Source organism: Diplotaxodon limnothrissa, linkage group LG16 (assembly GCF_057381915.1).
Source record: "Diplotaxodon limnothrissa isolate DT_005_m linkage group LG16, D_limnothrissa_male_GT1.1, whole genome shotgun sequence".
Lineage (NCBI taxonomy): Eukaryota > Metazoa > Chordata > Actinopteri > Cichliformes > Cichlidae > Diplotaxodon > Diplotaxodon limnothrissa.
In genome coordinates, this window is record NC_140611.1 from 29,296,561 (window position 1) to 29,317,663 (window position 21,103).

Sequence of the window (21,103 nt, forward strand, 5' to 3'; positions counted from 1 at the left end):
GACGCACTCCTCCGGCTCCTCACACAAAGGAGCAGTCCTGCTGCAGGGGCTGATGCCCTTCTAGTGGTCCTGTCCTGCTCACGTTTTGCGGTAACCCATCTCCTGGTATCTCCTCCACAGTCTATGCTGGGAGAATTGGCAAACCTTCTTTCAACAGCACAGTGAAAAGAACACTAGCTGCAGTAAAAACAGAGAAATCAGGGATGAAAGATAAGGAGAGTGGCTCTGGCTTACACTACATTATTTTGCATCCGGTAAAACATACGCACAATCATTTCTGCATTTTAACTAAACACACAATGAGATTTCGGAGGTCTTTTTTTTATGACCAGGTGTTTTGTAATTCTGTAATTCAATTTGTAATCTCAGACTATCGGTTAAAAATTGGGTAACACTTTATAATACAGCCCACATCTGAGACGTTAATTCACTTGTACTTTAATGGAATTTCAGGAAAGGACTGTCTCCGTTCCTATAACATACCCGAAGTTATGCAATACTTTGAATTACTCACGCACTACCTAAAGTTACTTACACATTATTTAAATTTCCCGACAGTGTATTTATTTTTTGTTCTTGCGAAAACCCGATTATTACTCATTTATTCTATTCTTAGTCTACCTACCTGTAAGTATTTGCAACTCAATATAGTTACATTTTATTTTAAAATAAAATAATTGAAGTTCTATATTTAACACTGGAAATTATTTTATTTTAGGAAATAAAATTGTTTGCTAAGGGTTAATGGATGAATATGGATGGATGGTAGGAATTACAATTCCTGTAATCTTGACTTTAAAGACATGTATGCATCCTCTTGGCTTATGCAGATGAAACCTCTAAACATCCAGGCATCTTGTGTACATATATGTACGTGTGTGTGTGAGAGATCTGCAGAACAGCTCTTAAAGGTCAGGTATATACCTTTATATACCTGACCTTTAAGAGCTTCTTTTCAAGGTCCATTTAGCTCTTTCCAAAACAAAAGCCAGCAGTGTCCGATATTTTTAAAACACTCTGCGGTTCCTGTTTTTCTGACCCCTGGTTACAGGTCAGCGAGGCTGGGAGGAAGGAATATTTTTTATGTCGCTGTTCATCAGCTGTTATCCGACCGCTTTACTGAAAAGTAATGCAGTGAAGTTTCATCAATGGACCAGCCAGCACGTTTCAGCTGGACGATCAAACATTAAAAACAGTCAAAACTAAACAGTTAAAGGAGGCTGGCTGACAGTTTAATAAGACAACTGGCTGCATGAAGATAAAATCACATGTTTTTAATCATGAGCACGTACTTTACAAGAGAGAGCAGCCCAGGGTGACTCACAGTCAGCTGCCTGAATAAAATGTTTTAGCTGGTATAATTAGTTTTTCTTTTCAGACAACAATGAGGATTTTACAGAGTTGGTGTCTAACTCTGTGTTTCCTTTTTTTAAAAATGTTTTTTGTTTCTTTTTAAAGAAACCAAACTAATGACAAACTCCTGATGTAAAACTTGAAGCCACTGACTGGATTACCTTCAGCAGAGCAGACGAGAATGAGGCACAAATACTTTCTTTTTTTGTTAGAAATCCAGGTGATGTCAGGAAGAAACAATCATCCATCATTAATGAAACGGACACCTGAGCCTGCTCCAACACACAGGTGTTAACCTAAGATCACACTCCACAGGTGGCTGCGACATCAGGTTGAATCGAATGTCAGAGAGTCAACATCTGATCCCTCACGGCCGCTCCTGGGCCTGAATATGAAATGGTCACAACGTGTTAGTGTTTAGGCATGGTTAAAGCTTGTGTACACGCCACAGGCGGCCTAAAAGATGGACACTGCCAATGTGATGTGACCTACTGGTAAGTGAAAACCTCAAGTTTATTAATTTTGTGATTGCAATTATTTGTGGAGAGTGAAGAGCGGACTTGTCAAACTGGGAAAACCTCCTTTATTCTCCTGTAAAATAGTGCTTGAGACAATAAATTCAACAGGAAAGTGTTTGCTGAGGTCCATGAGAAAAAGAGCTGAAAAGAGCTTTTCCCATTGACTCCTATTTGACCAGAACTCACTTTCTAACAACAAGGGTGCCCCCTGGTGGCCATTAAAAAGACCATCTTTTATACCGTTTATAGTTCTGGATCCTTTACATTTAGTGGATTATGTTGATCTGCTCTTTATGATCCTAAAGAGGCTGAATGAATCTATTGTGTTTTTTTTTTTACTGGTTGTGGAAACCACATCACTGTTTCCTATTGGGTTTTTTTTTAATGCAAATACCTGCTTTGTATGGTTTCCTCTTATATCTCTGCATGTGTAAAACAGTTATAATCAGTGTAGACTTCACTCTCACAACATTTTATAAATGTTTGTCCCCAGAATTGAACTACAACTAGGCTAAAAAAAGAAAGGAAAAAAACGAAATATGAGCTACGCTTGTCCTGAAATCTGTCTTTTTCCAGTGCTTACATGTACTGGATATACTGTTTATAATGGGGCCCTTAGATGTATTACAATCCTGAATAGTCCTGGTCAGCTTTCTGCTCTGTACCACTGGTAAACCTTTTTACAGGGCTATTCTCTCAGTCTGCTCCTATGTTAAGAAAAGTGTGAGAGGTTACGGACTTCACTCAGATATTCTTCATATATTCCTTATAATTGTTAAAATGCCTGCTGGCCTCTCAGTCGACCCAGGAAAAAAAGGACTGCTTCGCATCTCTGTAGTTTCTTCATGTGTGTTAAAACTAACAGATATTTTGTATTTCATGACTCATAAAACACTTTACTAGTCAATATTTCTCATATTATCAATAAATCAAATGACTGTAATGTGTGAGTTCCTCCCTTGGAGCCTGCTGAATTATAGACTAAACTCGTGGTGTATATTAATTTTAAACGCCTTTTATTGTCTTCAATGTGTGTGTGTGTGCGCGTGCGTGCGTATGAAGTCTTCTCACTTCCATCAGAGACTGGTACTTATAAACAAACTCTCCGAAAAACCCTCCATCATCCTGCTCAGCTCTACACATCGCTTCCCCCTTATGTCAGCCTCACAAACCTCAAAATCCAGAGTCTAAATCTTTCACCTACATGTGCAAAAGAACTAAATAACCCTCAGACCACACCTATTCCTTCAAATATTTGGAGCTGTTTCCAGGTGTCTGTAGCTCAGAAGTTAGAGCAGGTCATCTACTAACCTGGTTTGCTCCTGGGTTGCATGCCAAATATCTGTGGGCAAGATACTAACCCCAAGTTGCGCTCCGATGGAGTTTGAATGTTAGATAGAAAGCACTTGTATGAATAAGTGTGGGTATAAAGAGCTCTGGGAGAGTAGAAAGGTCCTGTATAAGAATCAGTCCGTTTGCAAACACTCTGTGCTTCGAAGGAGTGCTGATCATTTTTCAAACAGTCGTGATTTTAACAAAACGAGGAGACCTTTCCAGAGTTAAAATAAATTTATTGCCTTTTTTAAAAATAAACATCTGAAATCAGTCTTTACTCGACATTCATCAATCATTTCCCCCCAAATCAACTCTTTCTACAAGGTTACAAAAATATACACCCAGTTAGAAAAAAATAATCACCTCAAAGATGCTTCCTAGTCTGAAACATGTTTTACATGTTAGCTCATCAGTTTTAATTACTTTATTTTCCTCTAATGGTTTCTTCCATCTAGGCAGACACTGGCTTCTCTTTATGAAATGCATGAAGCCGGAGAGCTGCTGCTGTACAGTGCATTACGATTCTCAGAGAAACTTTTCATTTATCTCAAATCAACAAAAGTCAGTCTGAGAGCTGAAGACAGTGTTGATATTTGGCTGAGGCTCTCTCTCCTTGAACCTGATAGGTCCAAAGATTTAACCCTGTAACACAGACTGTATCATATTTGATACATACATGAGATACATGAGATCTGTACATAATCAGTGTGACTGACAATCACACAAATCATTTATAAACTGCTATTTAATTTTTTTAAAGCAATAGATTCAATAAACACACCAGTTTCAAAAAGGGTCAATTATTTCACGGCTCAGGCTTTACACCATGAACTCTCAGCAACTCTCACTCCATTGCTTGTAGTATTTTTAAAAAACTAAATCAGAACACAGGTTTAAGTGACTCTGCCAAAAATAAAAACATGGTGGAGGTGGCAGTGAATACAGTGCAGCTTTCAGTAACACTGAAATTACAAGTCGTCGTCAGTCTCGATGATACAAAAGCATCACAGTCCTCAGCTCACTCAAATTTAGATGGATCCTGTGCAGGTTTGTGGTAAGTCTTCATAATTTATAATCAATATCATTAATTTAAACTGTATTCCAATCATAAATAAATAAGAAAATCATTTTAAAGTGACAAAACTCCCTCATGTCTTATTTTTTTCCTTGAACACACAAGGACACAACATTAAAAAAAATATTATTCTGAGTCAGCTTCAAGGGATCAAAACAACCTAAAAGTTTCATTAACTAGCTGGACAAATGTGTTTTTAAAAAAATCTGGATCTGCATTAAAACACACACAGTAACAATTATGACGTGAATGTGCGCACCATTTTCTCTGAACTGAGATGTTCATGAACTTTGCTGTCAAACTTTTTGGAAATGTTGCAAAGTTGCTTTTCTTAATAACATAAAACAAAATAAAACACACAAACAGAAACCCAAAAACAAAAGAAAAACCCTGAAATGTTCCTTTCATGCAGCTTGATACAAAAACATGACAGATGACAGATGCAGATTCCTTTTGCAGACTTTCGCCGGCTGAACGTGGAAGTAAACTAAAGCCCAGAAAACTCGGCGTTCCTGGATCTGAAGATGATATTCTTAAACAAGAACACAGAATAAGAGAAGAAGCACTCAGATTAAAAGAATGAAAGTTTCCTTTATGCTGAGCTTGTTCATCCTGTTCAGCGAAGGACCAAAATCAGTAATCCTGCTGGTCACTTTATCCTGGTTAAAAATATCAGAGCTGTAGGAGATCAGAGTTATGTTTGTGTGTCAGAGTTACAGTTTTAGTTTGTTAATGTGCATCGGCATCGGCGGGATGCCCAGTTTGATCGAGCTCTGTCTCATTCGGCTGCTCAGTGAAAAGTGAGCGCGTCACTCACACTCAAAATAAAATTGAGCTAAAACGGAGAAAAATCGTTCAGCCTCACAAAGCAGCAGCAGCACCTAATTCTGGTTTAGAGCCACACTTTAACTTTAACTGCAGCTGACACATGCTGCACGTTCAGTAAGTACCTGCACTGTAGCCCACATTAGCCTTCAACAGTGTATTCATCCAAAATCTGCTACCAAGAACACACTCGTCATCTCTCTCCCTGGTTTTCCACTGCATTCAAATTCAGCTAAATAAAAACAACGATCGTAGCATTAACAGCCTTAAAGATCCCTTTTGAAAACTCTTTCACCCTTAGAAAAATATTTACATCGTTATTGCAGTTATTAGCACCGACTTTTCCCTTTAAAACACAGTTATGTTTATCATCTATGATGTAGTTAGCGCTTTTTGCATCCAGTTGATGCAAAGAGCAGATGAAATCGGTATAATATACACTGTATATTCAGCAGTAGGGCTGCCACGATTTGTCGACTAGTCACGATTACGTCGACTATCAAAATCGTCGACGACTGATTTAATAGTCGACGCGTCGTTTGAAGCTTTGTAAGATCACAAAAGACGCAGGAATAAGTGGCAGGATTTAAGAGTGTAATAACGGACTGAAACAGAAGATGGCAGCATTGCATGTACAAGGATGTCAGCTACCGTTAAACCCCGAAGAAGAAGAAGAAGAAGAAGAAGCAGCTGTGTCCCAGAATTCATAGCGCGGCCCAGCGCAGTTTCCAACAATGGCGGCAGCTAGTTTGTTTTAATGTTACTCTTATTATTCTTTCTGGGTCACAAAATAAACGTTTAACATATTTTCAGGCGAGAATGTAGCTGTGTAAACCTCAAATATCTGCTCAGTTTATCAGGACACCACATATTTTCAAAAGCACTCCAACGTTTTCGGAGACATCTGTTACCCACTAGCTCGTTAGCGAGCCGGGGGCTAGGCTCACTAGCGCCGTGAGAACACCGGACTCCCCGCAAATCGTTTTCAAACCCACCGCCATCTTTCGCTACTCAGGTTAAATATATATGAGTCACTTAGATAACTTAAAATGTTATTGTTTGGCTTTTTTTTTTAGTATTTTATTTGTTCCTGAGTAAATCAGTTTGTCTGAGATTAAAGTTATAGTTTTTACACAGCTGAATAAACGTCAAGCAGACAACTGATTATCAGAAGTGTGAGATGCTCCAGAATATACTCCAGTGTCCTGTTATATTTTAGATAGCAAGGAGTTCATTAAACTTCACCGAAACAATCTGCAAATTTCATTAAAATTTAATAAACTATCTTGTCTTTATTTTTAGTTAGCACAGACCTTAAACACTTAAAGCTGTAAGCTAATGATAGTTATATAAGAGCAGATGCTGCTGGTGCAATAAGCTGTAGTTTTACGTCCAATGGATGATGATCTGATTAGTCGACTAATCGCAAAAATAATCGGTGACTAGTCGACTATCAAAATAATCGTTTGTGGCAGCCCTATTCAGCAGTCAGGGAAACACTGTAAAATAAAATTTTCATTAAATAGTTCTGAAACTCAAATGGAAGTTAAACTGACACGTATGTCAAAGTGCATTTGAAAATGAAGGTGCAGTGTCGCAGCCTGTCCAGAAGAGGGCGCTACGCTCCCACTGTTTATAGGCCTGATGAGGTTGGATAGAAAAAAGTGGAGTTAATGAGAGGGGTCAGACCTCCTCCTGCTCAGAGGTTTAGCTCCCACATTCCCTTTGCTGTGCACGTCTGCAGCCTCGATGCAGCTTCGGTTTGGTTATGGCACTTCCTGTCAGCGCGTGGCATCCTCCTGTCTCCTACGTGTTCGTCTCCCGCTGGATCTGGATGTAACAGGCCTGTGGCAGAGACATGGTTTAAAATCCTGCACGCATGATGGACGAAGAATAACTGTGATTGGAGTCACAGCTGAAACAAAAACAGCAATTTGGAGATTTCCTGAAGTTTTACAAAGATTTTTTGTTTCCTTTGAGGAACTATGGAGTCAGGAAAGTGCTTATAGACCTTTCTTATTGTAAACTGACACAAAACTAGGAATTTGTTGAAAAGGTTTTTTTAATTACGCTGCTTCAGATCCAGAAGAAAACACAAAGGGTCCATAAAATTATGTTGAAACAGGTACTTTTACACCTTTTATGTAAATGTGTCTGGGAGTCGGCTGCTCTCACCTTTAGTGTTGTGAACATCAGTCCCAGCTCTCCGTGCTGAATGTTGGGATCCATCATATCTTCTATGAGGCTGATTTCAGCTCCCAGGTTTCGGATCCTGAGCAGCAGAATAATGTGTAATGGATTAATTGGATGTTTATAAAACTACTTTCAAAGAGGTGGGATAGTAAAAATAACAAGACTGCGAACTTGAAAACCATCAGGACTGGTTTGGTCCTCTTTGACTTGCTTAGTTTGGTTTTCACTTCTTGTACAGCTACTTAGACAACCTCCAACAAAACACAGTACTTTATAAAATACTCAAGAAAATAGCTCAGGATGGAAAATGCCCTTCATTCTCTTACAGATATAAATTCTGCCAGCTATCACTTATAAAATGTTCCGTTTTTTTAATCATTATAAATATCACGTGTTTAAAAAACTTTGAGGCTATAGTTCCTACACCTGAATCTCTAAAGAGGGGACACAAATTTAACACTGTGAGGTCTAACTCACCGGCTAGGCTGACATCAACCCTGAATCCTACTCCTTTGTATTTGGAGACAAGCTAAAAGTACTTTTTTGGGAAAAATCTAAGTATTTTTGAAAAATATCAGGTAGACTGATGACTGTTTTTGTTCCCTGATTGTCAAGACTTCAATAAAAGCATAAGGTTAGGGTAACCAACACAGACCTCAAATACCACCAATAAGGCAATACAGACACCTCTTACTACATGCAAATGCATGAATGTGTGATAGGATACCTGGCTCTGAGCACCACATAAAGGAAGAGTGGGAACAGATCATCCATGCACCAGAGGAAGTCACCATGCAGCAGAGGTTTCACCTCCAGGGTCAGCTCCTCAAACGACTTCTGGATCACCATCAGCTTGTCTGACGGAGTGAATCTGGTGCTGTGTAAATATGAAGGGTTGAATTTTAATACTCAACTCGTGAATTTACATTATAAACTCATGACATTGTGACATTTTTATTAGTGCGTGGGTGTGTATCCCTTTACCAAAGTCTCAATAGTTTGTGATCAAGCATCACAACATCTATTAAAAAACCAGCTGAGTGAAGGAGTCCCAGTGTGTGCTTGAATAATCAGCTGCTAACTGAGTGAAATGACCTGAAAGTATCTGTGTGGCAGTCTTCACAAGAACTGGGCAAATTCTCTAAATGCTTAGGAAAGGTGTTTAATGCTTCCTTTAGGAGAGGATATAGCTGAGCATCCTTGATGAAGGAAAAGGAGACAATAGCGACATCCCATTCAAGTGATCACCCATCCGACTATCCTTCTTTTTAACCGCTTACTCAGTTCACACAGAGAGCTGCTGGCGGCTCTGAGGTCAGCAGGAGAGTGCAAAATACTGAGCACCCTCGAGGAGACCCTCCATCGCAGTCAGGAAGCTCCGCCCACCAAAGAGCTGAACATCTGTGCGCTCAGGTTCAGGATGTGAAGGTGGACGTCAGGATCGACAACATCATCCGTCACTCTGAACTGAGCACAGCTCATCATTCAGTGTAGTGACGCTCTTCTTCATGGCCGACAGGTGAACCATGAACTTTATCCCGCTTTAATAAAATCTGCTTCTAAGGAGTTTTTTTACTTGTGTGAAGAAACATTTACATTTTGAAAAGCTTGTGTGTTTGTAACCAGGACATCTGTAAATTCAGTTGCAAATGAATCACTCTTATAGATACACAAAACTCTAAACCATGAATAAGAGCTCCATTTTTCATTTTTAGTGTCTAGTCATCACTAATGACATTGTGCGTGATCACAGGGCAGCTACCTGATCTGCTGGAGTGTTTCTACAGCAGAAACAAAACAGGCGTCTTTGCTGCTGGACACAATCTGTAATGCATGCAAAGAGATCCAGTTACAGACAATGAAACGAGAGCTGCAGCTGTAAATAAAAGCTGCACATTTAGACTGAAAATTACAGAAAGAAAAAAAAAAAAAACTGCCTCACCTGCTTTTTCTCCCCAAGAATTGACATCCACAGCGGCCAGAACTTCCTAAAGTGGAAAAATTCAAATGACACAAAACAAACAAACAAAATGTTTTTTTCTAAAGAAGAAAACCTTTTATATTTTTACTTATTTTGTGTGTTTTGTACTCACTCCTGCACTTCCAGGAAGCTGAGCAGCGATTGGTCAGGCTGTTTGTTGAGTCGGAGGATGCGCTCCCAGTACTCAGTTTCCTCCTGCTCCTCCTGCAGGGAGTACAGAGTAAAGAGAGGAGGATAGAGTCGAGGGAGCAGCAGAGGGAGGAGGAGAGAGGAGGAGCTCACCACCATAACACAGCTGGAGAATAACGTGGTGGAGGAAGAAGAGGAGAAAAACACAGATGAAGAGTCAGGAAAACTTCATGTGTCCTGTATGTGTGTGTGTGTGTGTGTGTGTGTGTGTGTGTCACTCACCCATGCCCTGTTGTGTAAGAGTTGCGTCTGCTCTTAGATGGAGAGGTGGGGGCATCTGGGAGGACGCTGCCATCGTCCGGTAATCCTGGGAATAAAAACCTGCAGACAGAATATTACACCCATATTTAGTCAGGTGACAGACATTATACCACATATACATATATAGTAAAATTTATTGTATACAAGAGTTTTATTTAAGTTGGTTTCACCTTCAGTTTTTAAATCTAATAAGGGCTCAGTCCCTGTAAACCAAATCTTAAACCACAGTCCTGACTCCCTCACAATCAGCTGATTGATTTATTTTTGGTACAATAACTTTAATATGAAGACATGTCATGTTTACTCTCAGAGTTAAAAGCCCTCAGAGTCACAGGGGAGAGGTTGTCTTATTTTTTTCCAAAATTGTGGAACTCTTACAACTTAAGTGCACGAAAAACCCACATGAAATTTTCAGATCCTCGACATAAAGTCGGTTAAATCTGACCTGGAAAATCTCTGCACAGGTCCATGGTGAAATCATATGCACAAGTGCAGGTGGTCAGAACAGGATTTCAAGGTAGTGACTGAAATGTAGCAATGGCACAGAAAGCTGCACTAAGATGACCTTAAACAGGGAAACAGCAAAATGTCCTAATTTTCAGAGCACAGTCCTGGAAGTTTCTCCAGTCTCAGACCCGTGTATAGAAACTCTTTCCTGAGGGCCCAGCAAACAGATGAATCTACCTGATGACGCCGTAGAAATGCGTGAGGTAGGCCAGGACCTCTTGGACCGCCTGCCTGAGCAGCCTGCGGTTTGATCCCACACCGACGTACGTCATTCTGTACGCTGTCACCAACGTCTCCACCAGCCAGCCTAGAGGGTGGTGGGGGGTCTCACATGCCTGATGCACACACATACACAAACATCTATTAACAAAAACAAAACTACAAATAACCAAAACCAGAAGACTTTTTTGACGCAGGAAAACAGCTCATGATAATCAAACCGCACCTAACTTAAACTTGGTAATATCCCCTCAAGATCTTCTTTGAGCCTGGACGGCTTCCAATGCGTTCAAACATCACGTGATGGATCATCGCGGCTGATCGGGGCTGGGTCTCCAGTTGCCACAGCTATTACAGTTTCTATTTTGGTTTATTTTATTTTGTTTTGAATTCAGATTAGTTTCAGCTGTTCAAAGAGTGAATTTCCACATTTCTGTTTAGTTATTAGCTTTAGTCTTAAATTCCTAAAATATGTGTCAGTAGTGAGATTTAGAAGTTCATAATGAGTACTAAATACAAATGCAACGCTTTTTAAAGGCAGCTGATACGTAATCTTGGCAATTAAGTATCGAAGTGTGACCAACGTGACAGATAAAATATAAGGAAACCACCTATATTTTTATTATTTGCGTTTTAGCGTTTCAGGTAGCTTTCCTTTTTTTCTTCTTCAAAAATGTGAGTTCTAATTTATTTATTCTATGTAATCTGAAAAGCTCCTAAAATGTACATTTTAATTTATGTTTTCTATTGTTTATTTATGGGATTTCTGCACTTACTCTGGCTTCTCCCCACAGTCCAAACAGATGCCTGTTCGGTTAACTGGAGATTTTAAAATGGACTTGAACTGTTGTTGGCCATTCTATCACAGGCTAATCTGTCTAGCATGCAACTGTGTGCAGACACACAACCTCCTCTCAAGGCCCGCCTCCCTGCTAATTCATCCACTTTGCACCTTTACCTCTGCCATGCACGCTGGATCTCCACTGATCAAGTTGGGTGGACATCCAAGTTTTTGATCACACCCCGTACACACAGTCCTATCATTAACTCTGTCTTTCCAAAACCATTTGCGTCTGCGCCTTAATGAAGGATAAATCTGTTTATTTAAATGTATGATCACTATACCTTGGTGAGGTATCTTCGTATGTTGTCGTAGTTTGCTGCAGTGACAGGTTCTTCATACTGAGGAATAAACTCCAGACACTCCAGGACTTTGGTCTGAGACCTGCTGAGGTCTGGGCTACAAACATACAGCACACAGACACATCCACTTATTTAAGTTGACAACTGTATACGTAAGACACGATGAATTATTATCACACTGTGCGGCCCATTAAGTAGTTTGGAAAGTTACATATTTCTTCTGCAGGAGCTTCAGCACATTTAGTTTAAAGTAAAATGATAAATACTGCATTAATGTCTCATCTTTAAAATGTGTAGGTTTACATCATTATAAAAACTGTGCGGCAGAGCTTTCACTTTAACAGATACAGTGTTTTATTAATGCCACTGTGGCAGTTACACTGTCAGCCAAACGTGCCGAAGCATGACAGAACCACCGCTGTGTTGGATGGATGATGTGGTGCTTTAAGTCATCAGCTGTTTCCTGTCAGTTTTATAGAAGTCTAGGGGAAAATGACCCGACTTCTCACAGAATTTATGATGGCAGTAAACACCTTTCTGATGAATTTATGTTCTCAGTTTTAGATTTAAGTCTTAATATGATATTCATTTTCGTAATTATGGTGCTATTTGAGGTAAAATGTACAATAAAGAAGTTTATTATTGAAACCTGATTTAAAAAAAATCAGGCTACTGACTATTAAAATGTTGAAAGTGAGCCTTTAAAACTGGATTTCATCAACCAATGTGTGACCTCAACTTGGCTACATCAATCTTTTATTTGAAATCTGCAGTCTAAACTAACACAAATTAAATCTGAGGCTTTGATGTTGCGTCCTTTATGTGTCTACCTCTGCCGTCGTGCAGTTGTTATTGTAACAGCGATGTTCTCCCAGGCCGTCGTCCTCTCTCCTTTCCCAGCAGCGTCGCAGCCAAGCCGACTCCAACATTCATCAAACACACAGATCCACCTCTGATCTGCCGGCACGGCGTACTGACCCAGTCTGCTGCACATGTGCAACATTTTCAAAGTTTTAAATGACACGGCATTATACGATTATACCCTCGTAACAGACAAGAAGTTGACAAATAAAAGCCTGCACAAATCAGGAGCACATTTACATGCATTATTATAAAACCAGCTCACTAAAGTGCAATAAATACTCACCTCAGGCCGTTCTTCTTCTTGTTTGGAGGTTCAACAATGCCTGGCTTTGTGTACGTTCCAACCACCTTCAGCCCTGAGCTCCACTCTCCACTGAACTGGCCGTCCAGACTGTCACCATTAGGCATGGTTAAAATCCCCTGAAGGAGAAGAGGAGTGAAGAATGAAACTTGTTTTAGAGTATTATTAGTAACAACCGTGGTAAAAAGGAAAAAAAGGTAGATTAAAGTTTTGAAGACTATCAAAATAAGACCTTTGCAGACACCAAGTCCTAAACAAAGAGCAGAAATCACTTCTACCTTCCCACTGATGGTCCAGTCGTCAGTGAACTCCCCATGAAAAACTGTGTCATCGTCTGACATCAGCAAACCCGGACCCTGTCAGAAAGCACACAGCATCAAATGTGTCACCAATACGATTAAGATTTCATCACCACATTATATTTATTTACATTTCATCATCAGGTCAGATTTAAAGGCAGGCAGGACATTTTACTAGTTCAGAATTCAAAGGCGTGAGGTGCACAGGTGCACCAGTTCTACAACATGCACTACAAACTGCAGTCCAGTCACATGTCATGGATAAGATTAGAAATGTATCGATCCTGAGTGAAACCCTTGTGTCTTTTATGTGCTTTGTGCAATATAAACAGTTGCAAAACAAGAGACATCTATAGTTAAAATTTAAGTAAATACAAAGTTGTTGTTTTTTTTGTTAAAATGTCTGACTCAAGCTAGGAACATCCCAGAAAACATTTTGCAGTTGAAAAACATCATTTTGATGTTTTTTGACAAACCCAACCTAATTAACAAGAGTCTGCTGGACGCTCTTCCTGTACTCTCTGGAAAGGGGATGTTTGTGTTTAGTAATTAATTTACAATATTATCTTATCAACTAGAGCATGATAAACTCATTTTATCAAACTGATTCACACACTGAGGTGTCTGTGTCATCCATCTGTTTCTCTTAAAAGGCAAAAGGCAGGACATGGCCTCAACAGGTTGGCAGACTGCAGGGCTAACACAGAGAAATTCACACCTACGGGAAATTTAGAATCACCAATTAACCCAACATGCACTCCTTTAGACCAGGGGTGGGCAATTCCAGGCCCCGAGGGCCTGTATCCTGCAGGTTTTAGATCTCACCTTGGGTCAACACACCTGAATCACATGATTAGTTCGTTACCAGGCCTCTGGAGAACTGCAGGAGCTAATTTAGCCATTTAAATCAGCTGTGTTGGTTCAAGGACACATCTAAAACCTGCAGGGACACCGGCCCTCGAGGCCTGGAGTTGCCCACCCCTGCTTTAGACTGTGGAGAAAGAATGGAGTGCCCAGAGGAAACCCACAGAAGGAGAACATGCACACAGAGGGCCTCTGACTGGCTGGTGGATTCAAACCCAGGACTCTCTTGCTGTGAGGCAACAGGGCTAACCACTGTAACGCTGATACTGGAGGGCAGAGAAGTGATAGGTGTGATCATCTCGCAACAACTGAGACAGAATTTACATCTACATAACCATAAAAGGATTAAAATGACCATGTATTTTAAAAAAGCATGCTTGGGTAATACTGGGGTTTGTATATGTTGTTTGGCTGAGATGAGCCTGATGTCCTTTGCTGGCATGTTTAGAGTCTACTAATGGGAGCAGCAGTGGGGTTAGCATATTTTAAATTCTGCTGTTTGAAGAAGGAAAAGCATGAGCTCTGAGCGCTCTGCACCCCTCTCCGCCATCCCAGGACCCCTTCTGGTATGTGCTTCAGTGACATCAAAGAGAATCCTTTTTGATGATAAGCAGGATAAGTTATTTAATTATTACCTGCCGCATGTAGGATGCATTGTGTAAAATGCATTTGGTATTTTATCAACACACCACAGGCCTGCAGCTACTACCTGTCAGCACCAACAATTCAAGCCTTGTTACACCGCATGTCTCCCAACTTATCTGTTATTTCAGGTGCAGGGGTTTGTATATGCTTATTATAAACTAAAAGCTTTTTTAGAACTAACACATAGGATGAATAAAGACAAAAATGCATTTGTAAATGTTCAAACTAGTTTTTTTTTTTCTGCACATGTATTTAAATAAACCAGCAAAAAACCACTTATTAAAATGTACTCAAACTCACTCATCAGCTAACAAATTTGTAAGCACATATGTAAGCAGATACATATTTCAGGGTGTACTTACGCTCATTTTGTTCTCTCTGAAAGTTCCTTCAAAGTACACACTGTGCTGCGTGATGACGACCGCACTACCATGCCGCTGGTCATCCAGCCACATGCCCATGTACTTCTCACCTCTGGGGGGAAAATGAGATCAGGGACTGCTGACAGGAGCATGTCTTTGATACAAAATTCATTCAATGATAGGCCATCTCTAGAAACCAGGACCGATATCGACTACTGTGAACCGACCATTAGACGAAACCTTGCTCCGTCCTACCTAAGGAGATGCGTTCCACATTTAACACTTCTGAGTTTCCATATTTCTAAAATAGCAGTTTTCTTGGGGTTATTCAGACCTTGTGATGTCATCGTAGACGCCATATCCTGTCTTCTTGTCGTGGACCCACTGCCCGATGAAAACACTGGAGGAATTCCTCGCCAGTTTCCCAGAGCTCAGCATGCCGTAACCGTGCCGCTGCCCATCGCAGAAACAGCCCTCGTACACCTCGCCACTTGCATACCTGAGTATGACACATATACAGCAGCCTTCTGTGTTAGTGTGCAGAGCCCACAGCTGTGGCCACTTCAAAAAAAAAAAAAAAAAACACTGTGGAGACATGATGTTTTATTTTAGTTCCACATTTGCTGACCCAAGACATTTGTTAATAAGAGCCGATGTCTTTAAAACTTAAAAAGCTTTTATATCTGTATATGGACGTCCAGCGCTGCTACTTAACACCTGACTAAGGCAACACGTACAATTTGTGCTATCTCACACCAGAAAGTTGGTAGAAAATGTGTACTGACTTGTACTTGCCAAAACCATGGATCTTGCCCTCTCTCCACTGTCCTTGGTAGGTGTCGGTTTTATTCAGTAGTTTATTAGGGATCACACAATCTCCATAGCTGGGGAAAAAAAGTAACAGTTAGCAAAGATCAGAATCTGCGATGTGGATATTTAAAACATGCCGGAGGTGAAGTGTAGGGCAATTACATCACTATTTCTGTTTCTTTTTTATCACATGACCAAAGGCAGGAAGAGCAGAGGTTTCTTACTGGAAATGAACAACATATCCAGTAACCACCTCTGTATAAGACCAGGTTACTGTACTGACCCATCCTCCAGTCCATTCTTGAAGTTCCCCTTGTACAGTCGCCCATCCGGCCACTTCATGGTTCCTCTGTGAAGGAAAATATAGCTTCTGCTTAAACCATTTAGCCAGCGTCATCAATTAGGCTCCCCACACAAAGAAGGAATTTACACAAGAAGGCTGGAAACAGTCTTTTCTTCATTCATGCTGACTTCACTTATTGGTTTCTAGTGATTTGATTCCTCATTCATGCACATTGCTCCTCTTTGACCTAAAAACATAATGACTTCAAACCTGCGTATTGAAGAAGTGGCTCTGCTTTTTAAATATATATAAACATATTTTACATTAATCATTGTTTCTAAGAGATTCCAAAGACATAAAGTTAGATTATTTGTTTTGTACAGTGGTCCCTTGCTATAACGCAGTTCGCGGCCTCGCTGTTTCGCTGATTTTTTATGTCCAATTTTGCATGTTTTTTTTTTCTTACAACGCATTGTGTTCTGCACCCTGATTGGCTGTAGACCACTGTCAATCAATCTCGTGCCGTGTCTCCTGTACACTAAAGAATGCGTTCAGCTTGACAAATTTACACAAATCTTCAATCGCTAACAGTGTGACACTGAAGTGCTGTACTGTATGTTTGTAAGTTTTCTCCCCGACAAACACAACAACGTCGACGAGGCGTTTTGCACTGTCAAAGGCAACAGCGGGTGCTTTTGGTTTCATTCTATAATACTGGACTTTTTTTTTTTCTTTGAAGTTTTTAACTTTGAGAGTGTTTAAACAAGAGAGTAGTAAGGGGTTTTACAGCCTTAAAACATCTATAATAATTGTAAAAAATAAAGTTGGATACTTCGCGGATTACACCTATCGTGGGTTATTTTTAGAACATAACTCCCGCGATAAACGAGGGACCACTGTATTGCTAACTGGCTGTTTTTTGGTATTCAAGTTGTATTGGAAACCTATTGAGTTGGGCACATTGTTTTATGCATTTATGCGTGACAAAATAATACAGTTCCATTAAATCCTGTTATTATTGTTTGATTTTACAGGTGTATTAAATGAGGAACATTTTTAATGTTCTCCTAAATGATGCCTTCAGGGGCCCTTAAAGAGAATGCCAAAAACATACAAACATGTTTTCTAACCTGCCATGAACCCGTCCTGCCAACCAGCTCCCGGTGTACTGAGCATCTTTGAACCGTTCGTCTGCCGTGAACGTGTAGGAGGCCGTGCGAGTCATTGCTGGTGACGACCCCTGACCTCCGCCGCCCAGTATCTGATCCACTGTCTGGTTAAGAGATCGTAACCACTTGTTCTGCAGAGAAAGAAGCACAGAACCGAAGGTGACGCTTTAAGACGGAATTCGATCTCAAAAAAAACTTTTTTTACAAACTGATTTTGAAAAACTGAGCAACAGTAATGGTTTAAACCATAAATGTACCTTTTCCTGCGGTGTTGAGGCCACCAGGGTGAAACTCTCCTCTGGACATGTTATTTTGAGGGCATGACTGAAAATATGCAGCACAAGAGCAATAATTAACTTAATTGGTACAAAAAAAACAAGGAGGTGGATCTTTTAAATATTGTATTACAAATGACATCCAACTTCCACTCCCTAAACGCTTTGTAGGCTGGAGGTCCAACTTAAAAATATTTCTAGAATTAGATCACTCTTGTCTCCTGCTGATTTTCACAAGGTCATGCAATGCTCTGCAAGCTGGAATAAGTCAGAGCTCACTCCACTGATCCCAGCTGCTCAGATTTTAAAATCTGACTCATAAATAAAAAGCATAAATGACATCCTTATAAGTACATGAAGTGCTTATTACCATCTTATTAGTCTGGGGGTTGAACGGGACTCTACTGGCTATTCTGGGGTCTCAGCTAGCAAACAAAGGTGACAAATGTACCAGTACTTTTAAAAGTAGATGATTTAAAGAGCAGTAGGTTTCATGGGAAGTTAACCATAACCATGGCTTAATGTTTTGCTGCTTGTTGCCTATCCAATGAATACAAAGTAAATTAAAAGATTAAAAAAAGATCCCCGCATGGATCTCACTGCTCCCATGTTGCTGTTGAGGCTATAGTGTTGCATAAATGTTTTTATCAGAGCGACTAACATTCCTTTACTTCGCATTAGTCAGCATGTAGATTGATTTCTACAACAACAAACTCACAGTCCGCTGCAGTTTTCAGTGACCGGTTTCACCCACAAACAGGTCAGAGGGTAGACGTGATGAGTGGAGAACTGCACACAAAGAGGGAGAGCAGCACTTTTTCTGTAATTCTCACATATTAGGTAACAACGCGCTGTCTGAGATTACAAAACTTTAGAAATGATCAAATCTTACTCTGTGTGTGTGTGTGTGTATGTTAGAGAGGGAGAGAAGAGGATAGATGACCAAAAGATATGCCTTTATAACTGTCTGTGGTTTCCTGACTGTGTGCTGGTAAATTGGGGAAGTCCAACGTCTTTTGAGTTCAGCTACACTACCCTACATTAATAAGGCAGTTTCCTCTATAAACTTATGACCTTTTATGATGTTTCAGTTGTTTTCAACATGACTTGTGTTTTAATATTCAAAGTAATTGACTGTTTTAAATTCCTTTTTATATCAATTACAGTTAAAGGTCCATAAAAGCTTGTTTTTTTAACTACATGAGATGTAACCATTAAGTTGTGTGACTCCTACAATATAATCCTGATTTAAATTTGGATGACTTCTCCTTCAAGGACTTCTGCTGCTTTTAGGTCTATCTGTAGAAGTCTTGTTCTGACCATTTGAACATGTGAGCTGAAAACAGAAGCATAGAAATGACAACCATGCTGGACGTGGACACACAGAAGTGAGTGTTGGACCTGTCAGGGTTTCACCCTCGTCTTTGATCCATGAACAGGATTTTAAGGGATAAGCAGGGGTCCATTTTTTGACCCTCGGAATAGCATTTCTGCTTTTTGCAGATGTAGTTCTGTTGTCTTTAGTGGTGCGTGACCTTCGATTTTGTAGCCAAGTGTGAAATGGCTGCGATGACAATCAGCAGCTCAAAGTCTGAGCGCTGTAAAACAGTGGAGTGCTCCCTCTGGATCTGGGAAGAGACGCTGCCCCAAGTGAAGAACTCTCATCATCTTCTTTGCCAGTACTGAGAAGATAGAGGTAGACCAGCAGAGTGGTGCAGCGTGTGACTGGATTGTCATGACAAATTCGTTTTCTCTTGAATGACTGGATAGTAAAGCGAGAGTTCCAACTCTCACCTATGGTAAGGAGATCTAAAAACCAAACAAGTAAAATCACCTGAAGATCTTCTGGGCTAATTCTTAGGGAAACTCAGACATCCAGAAGGAATTTGAAGCCTTTGCGCCTTTGTGTGAAAAAAGAAGCTAGCAGAGATGGTGAAGCATCTGCTCATGGATGACTCATGAATGGAGGGTTTTTGGGCACATCTAACATCTAAGAGTGAAAGATCCAGAACTCACTGAGAGATTTTATATCTCATTGGGCCTGGGAATTCCTCATGATCACTCAGGAGGAACAGGAAAGAGATGCTGGGGAGAAAGATGTCTACAATATCCTGCATAACCTGATGGCAGATAAGCAGAATTGAGTTGGTGGATGGCCGGATGGGTAGACGGACAGACAGACGGATGGATGGATAAGGTGAAGACCTTGAAGGGGAACTGACCAGCTTTAATTTTTGATTGTCATGGGAAGAATTAACATTTCTTAGTGCACATTGCATACCAACCACATTTTACAATTATAAGACTTATTTATGATGCACAAAATGACTTTTAATACATCAACGGTTGCTCAAAGTTTTAACTCACAACACGTGACATGAGCCCAACACACCACACCACATCAAACAGGAAACAGAGTCTCAGGAAGAAACTGCTCTAAAACCAAAAAAAGTAGCCAGAGAGGACAAGCTGACAGTAAGTGTAAGAATAAAGAAGCCATCATCTGGAAGAAATCAGTGACAGTCTCCTTGTTTAAAGCTAGACCACAGCAGTGAGAGATGCATCCTTTCACCATCACCCTTCCAAGCTCTGAACTACTGCAGCTATGATCTCATCTACTTTCACCACTAACTAATGTTGGAAAATCTTCTAAACACAAATGAATCCACACACAGCAGCCTGCTGAGCAGCAGCTGGACAGAATCAGCCATCAGGACCACATGCACAGAATAAATGTTAACACAGGACATCTGTAATGCTGGAATATTACAAAGGCCAATGATCACTGTTTGTTTTAGCCTCATTCATGTTAACTGAGTGGACAAAATATTAAAAACAGAGTATTAGGGAACATAATGGCCAGCAATTCTGACATCAAAGGAAAAATTAATTTATGAACAACGCAAGCCATCGTTCATCATTATACAAACAGACAACGAATTCTTAGTTTAGTTGTAGATCAGTCGATAGTTTGTTCTGTCTTTTCATTTACTATCAAAGGACTGACCAGTTGCCATAGATGTGATCCCACCAGTGAGACTCTTGTCTCTCAGGTAGACCAACTTCAACTCCACCATCTTATTCTGCTGTGAAGATTTGGTGCAAGCTGGAGGGCTACTCCAACTAGAGGTGAATAGGTTTGTGTGCTGCCAACCCAAGCTCAACAAGGCTGCAAAGCAGAGCATAGACTAGTGTCGCCAAGTGCTACTCAAGAAGATGGAGCTGGAGCATGTCCACAGGATGAGAGACTCACTGGTGAGCCAGTTAATTATTCGGCCTATATGATATTTGCAGAGCTCCTATTTCTGCAGGGGAAAAAAATCACCTCAGATCTTTGAACTAACAGAAGAACTTGCTTCTGAAAGTATATAAAGCCCCAGATCTTTAAGCACCTGTAATACCTGTCCTGTATTAACATTTATATAGCTGCATTCAAATCCTAGTTGATCCTGTCAGAGTGGAAGCACTGAACAGATGCCGGCCCACCTACAGTATGCTGCTGCAGCTCAAGCTCAAGCTCAGTTACAGTTATGTCTGTTATTGGAGGTAAACTGGTGGAAGGGATACTCACGAAGCTCTGAGAGGGAATTGTACCCTGAATAAAAGACACAATGTTCATATGTAAGCTTCAT

The 21,103-nt window shown here is 40.3% G+C and overlaps 1 protein-coding gene across 2 annotated transcripts in view; it reads right to left on the reverse strand.

Moving 5' to 3' along the window:
• Positions 1 to 6,397: 6,397 nt before the first annotated feature.
• LOC146616399 (alsin-like) overlaps positions 6,398 to 21,103 on the reverse strand; it is a 30,429-nt gene continuing 15,723 nt past the window's right edge. The window contains exons 22-41 of one of the 2 annotated variants that reach the window (XM_085373699.1): positions 21,043 to 21,066; positions 18,190 to 18,260; positions 17,454 to 17,520; positions 17,158 to 17,327; positions 16,028 to 16,093; positions 15,720 to 15,818; positions 15,269 to 15,433; positions 14,935 to 15,046; positions 13,043 to 13,120; positions 12,747 to 12,883; positions 12,430 to 12,582; positions 11,582 to 11,696; positions 10,415 to 10,572; positions 9,692 to 9,790; positions 9,393 to 9,575; positions 9,242 to 9,287; positions 9,062 to 9,123; positions 8,027 to 8,176; positions 7,282 to 7,378; positions 6,398 to 6,951 (exon numbers count right to left, since the gene is read on the reverse strand). In XM_085373699.1, coding sequence (XP_085229825.1) covers positions 6,913 to 6,951; positions 7,282 to 7,378; positions 8,027 to 8,176; positions 9,062 to 9,123; positions 9,242 to 9,287; positions 9,393 to 9,575; positions 9,692 to 9,790; positions 10,415 to 10,572; positions 11,582 to 11,696; positions 12,430 to 12,582; positions 12,747 to 12,883; positions 13,043 to 13,120; positions 14,935 to 15,046; positions 15,269 to 15,433; positions 15,720 to 15,818; positions 16,028 to 16,093; positions 17,158 to 17,327; positions 17,454 to 17,520; positions 18,190 to 18,260; positions 21,043 to 21,066 — 2,091 coding nt within the window. In that variant the 3' untranslated portion in view covers positions 6,398 to 6,912. Of the gene's footprint in view, positions 6,952 to 7,281; positions 7,379 to 8,026; positions 8,177 to 9,061; positions 9,124 to 9,241; positions 9,288 to 9,392; positions 9,576 to 9,691; positions 9,791 to 10,414; positions 10,573 to 11,581; positions 11,697 to 12,429; positions 12,586 to 12,746; positions 12,884 to 13,042; positions 13,121 to 14,934; positions 15,047 to 15,268; positions 15,434 to 15,719; positions 15,819 to 16,027; positions 16,094 to 17,157; positions 17,328 to 17,453; positions 17,521 to 18,189; positions 18,261 to 21,042; positions 21,067 to 21,103 lie in introns of both variants that reach the window. The other variant, XM_085373698.1, reaches the window with a different exon arrangement.